At 42.4% G+C, this 11277-nt stretch overlaps 1 protein-coding gene across 1 annotated transcript; it reads right to left on the bottom strand.

The window, feature by feature from the left end:
• Positions 1-700: 700 nt before the first annotated feature.
• Tmem52b (transmembrane protein 52B) lies at positions 701-8002 on the bottom strand. The gene is made up of 6 exons (XM_036181964.1): positions 7910-8002; positions 6312-6416; positions 5235-5278; positions 3486-3524; positions 2850-3016; positions 701-1005 (listed from the first exon to the last, which is right to left on the bottom strand). Exons 1-6 carry the CDS (start codon positions 8000-8002, stop codon positions 761-763), a joined length of 693 nt encoding a protein of 230 aa, XP_036037857.1. The 3' UTR covers positions 701-760.
• Between the last annotated feature and the right edge of the window lie 3275 nt (positions 8003-11277).

Below are 11277 nucleotides of genomic sequence, written 5' to 3'. Positions count from 1 at the left end.
AGCCCAGTATGAGTATAGACTTCAGAGTGAAGGCTTTCTATCCTGAAAACAGGAAGGAAAGAAGCAAAGCAGTCTAAAAAGGCATGTGTACAAGCGTGTGTGTGTGTGTGTGTGTGTGTGTGTGTGTGTGTGTGTGTGTGTGTGTGTGCAGGACAAGGCTCTAAAACGTTTCTAGGACCACTACTGTTCTCTATGCCATGTTTCACACTTGTTTTGACATGTGGCACACACTATACTACAGTCTCTCCACTCTTATCAGCACCCCCAGCCCTGTAATCTACAAGTCTAGGTTGGTATTATTTGATGTTCAAGTGGCCATCATTGTTCAGCACAATGGTGGTCATGCCCTAGAAGAAAAGATACATGTGTTTGGTGTGCTAACATCAATGGTTATGCTTGCATTGTGTTTCCCTTCAAGGTTACCACAGTCAAGCAGATAGAAGAGCAATTTGCAGTATCATCTGGTTAAAGGAACTTTGTATGCATGCCATAGTTGAAGGAATTCAAGACATCTTCATGCTCGCCTGCTTTGGTAGTAATCAATATAGCTAGAGGTGAGGTACAAACTTTGACCATTGGATAAGAAGTTAGAATTCCAATTGTGTGTTAGAAAAAATATGTTGTTGTAAATGAAGAGTGAGAACCTATCTTGCTGACACGACAATGTCTAGGTGGTACAAAAGAAAACATTCTACACATCTGGGGATCTTTCCCAACTCTAAGGATGTCTTGGATATCAGGAATACCATCAACATTCCCATCATTGTGATGGGGGTTCTGTCTGAGAAGAGTCTTTCCCTGTGTGAGGCAGCTGCTTTTCCTCTGGTACCGAGGGTAAGTCAGGCGCTTTCTGCCCACACCTTGCCACTGTGAAACGGCTCATGCCAAGAGCTTCCTCATAGCCTGGGAGTGTGTCCAGAGAGGAGGGTAGAGGACCCAGGGAGCTGTGTGCATGGGTCACGGCCAGGATTCTCCGAGCTGCAGGGCCAAACACAGACTGAAGGGCTGTGAGGGAAGAAGACAGTTGGTGTAGAGATGATGACTTACAAAAGTAATATCCTCAGACACTAGAGATTTACATCACATCTAACTCTTCTTTGTCTTTAACCCATTTCTAAACACATTGTCACAACTTTTGGCAAAGTTTAAAAAAAACCTTCAAAGATTATTTAACTCACTTTACACCCTGACAGGAGAACCTGCTTTCCCTGCTGTCTGAATAATCTGAGTTGTATTTCCATAGTTCATCCCTCCTTCTAGGTTATTCCTATTTTGCTGTGCTAGAAATAAAGCCCATATCCTTACACGAGCTAGCAAGCACTATTCTCCTGAGTTCCCCCCAGCTCCTCCTTCAGATTTAGAACCCTTTGTCCTAGCCTCCAAATATTACAACCCAACCTTTTTTTTGTTTGTTTGTTTTGGAGCTGAGGTTTGAACCCAGGGCCTTGCGCTTGCTAGGCAAGTGCTCTACCATTGAGATAAATTCCTAACTCCTCAACCTTTTTTTTTTTTTTTTTTTTTTGAGAGAGGGTGTCTTTGTGCAGCCCTGATTGTCCTGGAACTAGTCCTGTAGACCAGGCTGGCCCAGAACTCATGGAAAAATACCTGTTTCTGCCCCTGAGTTCTGGGACTAAAGGCATGAGCTACTACCACAGGGCATAATGCCCTTTCAAATACTAATTTCTGCCATATTTGCCATTTATTAGTCACAGACTGTGTTGCTCTTATTTATGATATGTGTCTTATCCTCTGTTGTTCTAACTTGACTTTGCTCCTCAATTTTAGGGAAGAATATTTTCATAAAGAACAGAGGAAGAGCTGGGCATGTGGAACATGCCTTTAATTTCAACACTCATGAGATAGAGGTAGGTGATTCTCTACATTCAAAGCCAACCTGGTCTACATAGGGCATTTCAGGACAGCCAGGACTACACAAAATGACTCTGACTCAAAATATAAAGAAATAAAAAAGAATGGGGGGGGATACTCTATCATAATCATCAGAGATGTGGGGCTAAAATTTAGCACAGCAAAGCTTGAGGAATACCAAACTGAAAGTGAAAAACACCCATTTCTTTCAACATACAAAAAATACATAGTGTGAGCCAGACCAAGTAGTACAGGCCTGTAATCCCAGTCATTTGAGAGACTGAGGCAGGGGGATTATATGCTTAAGGCCTGCCTAGACTACAGCGTAAATTCAAGGATAACGTGGTCAACTCAGCGCAACCATTGCTTGAACTAAAATCAATGTGAAGGTCTAGGAGATCTTATCAACAACATGCTTGTCCAGCCTGTGTCTGATCCTGGGCTCCAGCCCCAGCATCACAAAAAGTGTAAGAAAAACAAAGAAAGAGAATATAGGGAGGTGGTAGTACACACTTTGATTCCAGCTCTCCTGAGGGGTAGGAGGGAAGTAGGGGGAGGGAAGTAGGAAGATCAGGAACTAGACTGGGATGCAGGAGACCATACTTGGAAAGAAAGAAAGAGAGGGAGGAGAGGAGGGAGGGAATGAAGAAAGGAAGGAAGGAAGGAAGGGAAGGAGGAGGGAGGGAGGGAGAAGAAGGGAGGAGGGAAGGAGAGAGAGAGGGAGGGAGGGAGGAAGGAAGTCATGTGAACCTTGCCTCCAATATTTTACTTTGTTCATCAGTTTATCATCAGCCAAAAACTTGTGATACAGGCATCAGTGATGGCCCAGGTCCCCACACAATGGGGTTCTGGAAATTAAAATGACTCTGAACTCCCAAACACTCAGTGCTAGGCAACAGTTGGCCCTACACCTCCATATCTTTCAGAACTTCTTTCAACCTGAGCCCTCTATCTCGGTGTTCTAAGTGGAGTGCACTTACATGTGATGGTACTCTGGAGAGTGCTGTCGTGGTCAAAAGCAATGACGGTCACTTCATAGGGTGATGGGGCCCCATCTTCCCCATTTTCCGGGCGGCTCAGACAGCAGCGGAAGCATACTGAAGTCAGACCGCACAGGAGAAGCAATGCGCCAACCACCACCAGCAACCTGCAAGAGCCCACTGTCAAGTCCAGGCTGTGGCCAGCTGCCTCCTGGCTCTGACATAACTACCCTCTAATGTCTGATCTTGATCGCTGTTCATCTTTTATAGAACGCTAATAAGGCTTTAATCCCCAGGGTTTCATTTTGCATATATGAGTCACTGATTTTTCAGCAAGACTATGCCAGTCATGAGGACAAACAGTACTGAAGACAGTTTGAAGGGGCTGCTTCTCACTTCACTATGCATAAGTATTTCATAAGCGCATGCTGGGGGAAAGACACTAATTTCTTGACTTTGACTGAAGAGATTATATTGAAATAGGAAACCATGGTATATTGTCACATAGGTTAGAGATGAACCAAGGAAACTTGTGAAATAAAGCTATGTTTTTATTCATACTAATGGCATATGAAAAACTTTTTAAAAATACACAAAATGAAGTCTCTCTGAGGGCATTATGTAAGTCAAACTAACCATATATACCAGAGATGTACCCAGTCGGTGGACAGGCAACTGTGGAGAAAGAAAGAAGTTTATTATATTAAAAATCAATACTGTGAGCTGCAATAATCATGTTGTTATATTTAATACTATGTTATAATTAAAAACATCAAAACCTAATAAGACCCAATTTTTTTTTTCAGTAAAGTCTCACTTTGTAGCCTTGGCTAGCCTCGAACTGGAACACTTTGTAGATCAGGCTGGTCTTGAACTCACAGAGATCCACCTGCCTCTGCCTCCCCAGTGATGGAATTAAAGGCATGTGCCACCATGCTCAGCTAAGACAAGCATTTTTAAAAGTCCAATGTAGCTAGTTGCATAGAGTTTAATTTTTTTTAAAAAAGATGCCATTGTTGTGCAAATCATTTTATTGGTCACTAAAAATATTGCATTAAAATAGAGTGTGGCTGTGAAAAGAATTAAGTGAGTGGGGGAGTCTGGGAAAGGAGGAGAGAAACAATTACAACAAATTCTGCTTGAAAACCACTGTGAGGAAACCTAATTCTTTCCAAACTGATATAAAAGAAAGGAAAAGAAAATGTCCGCTTGACTATTGTGAGCTACTATGATGGAAGTTGTCAAGAAAGCATTTAGCATACAAACTTTTTAGAAGTGGCTTTGAAAAGAGACATGAACATTAAATTCGTAGGCATGTGAGGCCAATAAAATGTACATATCAGGAAAATGTCAGTTAATGCATGAAAGAAGTCACATTTGTAATTTATATTTCACAAGTTCTTGCAACATCCTCCCCCTAAGAGGGGCCTACAGAAGTGATGGGTGCATGCACTGAGACCAAACAGGAAGGGGAAAAGGGAGAAGCCGGCTTCACACAAGGAGAGCTAACGCCACTTCGGCAGCTGTAATCTTTCTCTGAGGGGATGGCAAGAAGGACAGCATGGAAGAGACGAAAACTGAGAGTCAGAGGTGGAGAGAGGGAACATGTGTGTCTTTAAAGATGTACCAGTTTTGTCACTAAAGTAATAATTTAAAAAAAAACAACACTTTCTACTAAATGTATACTGAGACCTATTCTTTGCATTCCAACATTGGTCACACTTCCATAGGAAATACAGTTTGCATTTTCCCTGAAACAGTGTATCATCTTGCTTCTCACATTCATCATTTGCTCAAAGTCTTTCACTTCTACATTAGATTCCATATAGTGGCAGCTGTCCAAATCTTCAATGTCACATTCCCAGTATCAAATATACACATGCCAAGTAATGACTGTGATTGCTTAATTCCCCTTACACCTGATAGAGTTGGCTTTGGGGAAATGATTCTGTAGCGGACTATGTGTTTTCCTTTAGCATGAACTGGATTGTTATTGTCTGTACTCACTTGAAACTAAGGATTTGAAGTGGGCATATTACTATGGGAATCACCCAAATAGATAAGCCAGTGACTGGCTGCTGAACCCGGTCTGCCCTGATGAGTCACTGGAAAGCACGGCCAAAGAAGCCGTTTCAGGTCTCCTTGACTACGTGTGTTTTAATTAAGTGTGCTGCGCTGATGGGAAGACTGGCTTACAAAAAAGTGCCGGTGCTAGCCGCCAGGTTATTCTGAGCACTTCGGATGACATGCACGTCTGTGCGGGTAGGCGGTGCCCACTTAGTAGAAAAGGAAGTCTGAGCTATGCACTGACGTTTTAGCTTATGTTTGGGTGTGGGTGCCTTGTCTGTCTGTCCTTCCTCCCGGCTTGAACTCTCAGACACTTACTGTTCAGCATTGACACAGTTCTCCTCGCATCTGGCTCCAGGAAGCTGGGGGAAAGAAGGAAGTTCAGACGGAGAAATGGTCACATCTGCATCGTTCAGCAGCCAGACAATCATCCCTCAGGGCTCTGTCAGACCTATGGCCATAGGGTTGGCCAGCACGGGGCTGTGACATGGAGCATTCCTTTGCCCATGACTGCTTCTCAGGAAGCACAAGCTCTAGGAAGGGAGGGGATCTTCTATGTGGTTTGGATAGCGGCTGAGCATCACTACCTCGGGGAATGCTTCTATATCAGTTTGTCACCCTAGAAATCTCCCAACCGACCCCCTGGGACATTGCGATCATCTTCCTTGCCCCTGCACAGTTGAAAATTGAATTCAGTCTTCAGTGTATCAGTAACTCACCACACAAGAAGAGCAATGGAGGAACAAAATGTTAAAAAGAAAGAAGGGGAAAGGAGAGAAGGAAAAGAGGAAGCCAAGAGAACATACAAGAAAAAAATGTGCTTTCATATATCAGTTGACTTGTGTGGGAAGCCAGACAGACAGCCTGCTCCCTGCGTAGGGACGTGACCCGGGCTGGTTTCGGCACCATTTCTTTCTCTCTAAGCTTCCAAGCTGTGTGGCCTTAGCCCTAGGATTTGGCCAGAATCTCTCAAGCTATCCATCCTTTCCTCAGCTAATGGATGACTCAGAGGCTTCTCGTTCATCATGGCATAAAATAAAGTGTTTAGAATATTAAAATTGTCTTACAGAGTCCTCTGGTGCTGGTGAGATGGCTCAGTGGGTAAAGTACTTGAGTTAGGATCTCAGCACCTTGTTAAAGATGGGTGTAGCAGCATGTGCCATCTCTGATTGTCCTAATGTCTGTCCCTCTTTCCATGGCCATTGTATACACACACACACACACACACACACACACACACGCACGCACGCGCGCGCGCGAGCACACACACACACACACATACACCTTTGAATCTCCTCCATACTAAACACCCCATCCATCTCCTCCCAGAGTCAGTATAGCCAAAGAAATGAGCAAAGGAAAGGTTTCTTTTCATCTTTTCACAACTGAACTCACCGGGATGAAATAAACCAGGACAGAAGCCATCGCCACTCGGGCCTGGGCTGCCATTAGGCCGAACACCTGGTCCAAAAAGGTCACGCCGGGTGCATCTGCTGTATTCTATCCATGCTCAGTGCCACATGGAACTTCCTGGTTCAGAATTCCTAAAGAGAAAATTTTTCTCAGCAATAATCAATATGCCTCTCCCTTTATACCCCTCTCCTTCAAGTTTCAGGATCTCCCCTCCTCTTTCTTTTTAGTTTCCTTTGCTTTCTCTATTTCTCTTCACATGGTCTCCACATTTGTTCCTTTTCCCCTTCCTTTTGGTTATCAAACTTTCCTGTGTATTTAATTTTTCTCCTTCTGCCCCCAAAGGAAAGGCATCAAAGGACACGTTTGTCCTCTGAATTAGATTCTTTCCAGTCTCTCATGAGAGACTTGGATTTGAAATAGGTTAAAGGCAGATTGCAAGTGCCCAGATGTGTTCTTTTGTTCATCAGGGAACTGGTTCCACTCTTGGCTCGTGGATGACTGCTAGAATCGGAAATTCACTCTGCCAATCTCCCCCACCTTCTCTCCACGTGATTGGCATCCCCCTTCTTGTTCCTTGAACTCCCCCGCCCCACTGTGTTGATAATCAACCCTGCTAGTTCTGGGTCATTTATTGCAACCACTCAGCAGGACTGAGAGATTCCAAATGAGCCAGAAAGGCAGTCCCATCTTTAGAGTAGGAAATGGGTTTGAAAACTAAACTCTCTAGGTGCTATCAGTCTTCTCAGCCTCCACTCTACTTCAGTTTCAATCCCATTGAAACAAGTTAGACACACAAGCATAGTTTAAAAAACTGGTTTCCAAGACAACCCCACTGTTTCTCTGTCTCTCTTGGTACCTGCTCCTCTCAAAGCACTATTGTGATGTTGCCATGTGAGAATCAGGCACAGTGTGTACAATTGTGTTTCTATCTACTCAAGAGGCCGAGGTAAGGTGATCATTTGAGTCTAGTTCAGGAGCGTGAGGCTACCCTAGGAAACAGCAAGGCCTCTATCTCAAAAAACATATTATCCGCAATATAATAAAACTTAAAGTCACACTTAAAAACAAACACACCACAATGGAAGGATGTAAAATGATTATACAGAAAAATATTGTATGGAAACAGTCAGACCAATGCTTGACATTTAAGCAGGACTCCTTTACCCAGTGTAAAATACTGAGTAAGAATATTCAGTGTTAGTTTACAGTGACATGTCCATTTCACAAGACTGAACAAAATCACATTTCAGATGTTTTCTAATTAATGAGAGGAGACTGCAGGGTGGGCTCCATCATATTCAAAGCCTCGCAAACCATGTGATCACATTGTGACAATGTGATGTGGGAATGTAAAATATAAACAATTTCCTTTGCTCAGCTAAAGGAAGCAAACAGAGAATTCACTGGTACAATCTTAGTCTTTCCAAGTCTATCAATTTATTTTTATGACATAGGCTCTTGAGTGAAAAGTGTTTCCAGCTATCAACTGAAAATTCATTAAGACAGTATTTTGTAGGACTATCGAGAGGGACATTAGTTACAGCCTTTCGCTAGGTCTAGGTCTTACTGTTTCCACTCACAGGGTAGGAGCGTAATAGATGGATGCCCGCTAGACTGGCCTTAGCTTTTGTTTCATAGAAAAGGGAAAATAGGGTCAAGGAAGCATCTTGCATAGAGTATTTCTGTTTAAACACCACATAGTGGAAAACCCCATGAACTTTTCCCTTTTCCTCTTCTTGTGGGAAAAAGTGTAAATAACCATGGCTAAAAGCTTAGTTCAGGGGGTTGGGACATTTCCTTGTTTAACCGCTTGTTAGCTGTGGGATCTTGGGCAGGGCCTTCCATCTCTCTCTCAACTGAGTTTGGTTTGATACAAAAAGCAGTTTTGTTCTCAGCACCCACATAGTGGCTCATGAACTGTAACTCCAGTTCCAGAGGAATCTGACACCTTCTGTCCTCTTTGGGAAGCAGACAGATATATAGTGAGTTACATACACAAAGGCAAAATATTCATACAGATAAACTGAAAACTGAATCTTTATGGAATCTTTATGGTGCATAGTACAGTTCTGTTAGCAAGCATTTGATGTTAGTTAAGATGCTTTTAATTTAGCTCTATCTTATATGTAATCATTATATGATCTTATATGGTGGATCATTAATGTCCACTATGCCTATCCCACATTTCTACCAGCCCTTTCTAGATTGTACTATACCTTTCTAGTAATCTTTTTTCTTGAACAGTTCACATGACTAGCCCTGCCATTACTTCTACCCATACCAGCCTTCACCTGCATGAACAGGTTTTCCAATTACTTCGGCTTTCTCCCCATGGCAATTTCTGGCCACATGATTGCAATCATCTTTCTTGCCCCCAAGCTTCTCAACAGGCCTGAGCAAAACAGGCTTCTGTTAATGGCTGCCTTGTTTTTTTTTTTTTTTTTTTTTTTTTCTTTTTCAGAATTACTGGTACCATTTCTTTCTTATCCCTCAAGGAGATAGAATTTCATTTATTTATTCCAATGTGTCAGTGACCTGTAACACATTAGAATCACAGCCTTTAAGTAGGAAATGATAGTAAAGGAAAGATTAGTCAGAGAAGAAAACTGAAGGTCTGCATGACCTAAGGAAGGGGGGCAAGCAGGGAGCTAGGGAAGAATGGGAATACTCTCATTACCAACCTACATAACCCCACTCCATTAAGTTTGTGAATCATTAGCTTATATTCATGTTATGAAGGACTAGGACCTGGGCCAGTAGGAGGTACATGTACACAGACCCCTTCACCTGTGCTTCAGGGAATTGTTATACAACCACTCTAACAAGTGTAGCCAAAGAATTGCTAAATTGTGGTTCCTCTGATTACTCTCCTTTGACCTTGGATGTCTGGTGCACCTCCTCCATGCTCTCCTTCCTTTCTACACCTCAATAAAATAGAGACCCGGACTACTGGCACTCTGAGCCACCAACATCAAGCTGCACATGGCTGAGCAGTGGGGTGGCCCATGACCATGATTTCATGAATAGAGAAGGTGACAGAAATGCCTGGGTGTTTCACTAGGAAGTTGTCTCTGTCTTAGGAGCCAAGATCACAGCAGAGGTATTTAATTTCAACCTCAGAGGCATTGAAAATTAGTAACAGGATTCAACAGGAGGTTTTTCCACCCTTGAGTTAGTTTCATGTCTGACTTCAAACATTTTATGTAGCTAAGGGTGACCTTGACTTCTGATCTTGTTTTTGCCTTTGTGCTGGGATTACAAGCATGTGCCACCACTCCCCCTTTGGGCAGTGCTGCTGATCAAACTCAGAGCTTTGCGCTCAATTTAGGGAAGTTAAACAAGCCAGGAAGATTCAGTTTATCAAAGGATGTGTGGTTTATATGCCATATAGCTCATTACTACAAATTGTGTGAGCAACAGAATAAGGCAACACACACACACACACACACACACTATCAATAGCATTCACAGTAGGGCCGAAGTGTGTATAAAGCTTAGCTGGGTCTGTTGCTTGGAATTCTACAATGCTGAGATCAAAGTGTCTGATTAGGAGCAATTTTGTCTGAAGTCTGTCATGGCAGAGGATCCACTTGCAAGCTCTTTTTGGCAGAATGTATTTCTTAGTGGCTATAGGATTAGTATAATCAGGGTTTTAAAAATCTTTAATAGAAATATAATTACATCATTTCCTGATTGCTCAATCTAGTATTACTTGTATGTGCATGACTGATTGATTTCAAGACTGAGCAGTTGGTGTTGGATAATCAATGAGGGGGCCCATCCTCTCTCAGCATTAGCATCCCTTACAGTACTTTAAAAATATAGTGTCTAAACTAGACCTGAACACCAATAGACATACTAATGTGGAAGTGGGAAGTCTCACAGGACCACATCCATAGACAAAGAACTATAGGCAACTAAGGAGTGGATCTTTAAATTTTAATGATGAGCACAGAGACAGACACAGGAGAAGAGAGGCTTCAGCACACTCCTCGTGTGCCTGAAGCAATTCCCTGAGTATGGTCACCTGCATTCTTTGACCTTTGTTACATTTTAAGTTATAGCTCTGAGAACACGTGCTCAAAAAGAATGCATGACACCAGGAGGTAGGGGTCATGGGACATCCTGTATTCCTTCAAGTCTTTACAGTTTCTTGGAAAATTTTCTCTATGAATCTGTAAGAACAAAAGGAAAGGCCCATTGTGGTGGTGTGGTGTCACCTTTAATCCTAGCACTTGGGAAGCAGAGACAAGAGGATCTCTATGAGTTTGAACCCAGCCTGTTCTACCTAGTAAGTTTAAAGCCAGGACTACACAGTGAGAACCCGTATCAAGAGCAAAAGGGAGGGTGTGGGGGAGGAGGATTAAAATCACATCAACAGATAAAATGATAAATAAAATAAAGTATTCTACATAAAGAAAGGGAATTCTAAGCTGTGCTGTAATGTAGATGAATCTCAAAGACACAATTCTCAGTAAACTAAGTCAAACATAAAAGGAAAACTGGTAGATTCTTCTACTAACATGAGGTAATAGAGATTAAATGTCCACCTAAGGCTCAAGTGTTGAAGGGCTGGTTGCCAGCCTGTGCCCACTGCTAGTAGATTGCAGGACCAATGAGAGATTTTAGAAACAGGTCTTTGACTGAGATTGCCTCCTTCCCTACATCCATGAGTTGAGCATCTTTTCATGCTGATGTTCTGTCTTGCCACAGGTTCAAAACCAGTGGAGATAATTGACCCTTGATTAATGAAATCTCTGAAACCTTGAGCCAACATAAACCTTTCTTGCTTGTGCATTGATTACTTCAGATATTTTGTTAAAGAATTAGAAATCTGACACAAAGTACAATATCAGACTTCAAGGGACAGAAAATACAGGGCTGACTTCAAAGAGGAACAGGAAGTAGTCAATAGAGTGTTTTAGAGAAGCAAAATTGATGGACGGTG

This window comes from Onychomys torridus, chromosome 3 (assembly GCF_903995425.1).
Source record: "Onychomys torridus chromosome 3, mOncTor1.1, whole genome shotgun sequence".
NCBI lineage: Eukaryota > Metazoa > Chordata > Mammalia > Rodentia > Cricetidae > Onychomys > Onychomys torridus.
The sequence above is the reverse complement of the archived record's forward strand: the minus strand, read 5'-3'. Positions and strand labels throughout refer to the sequence as shown.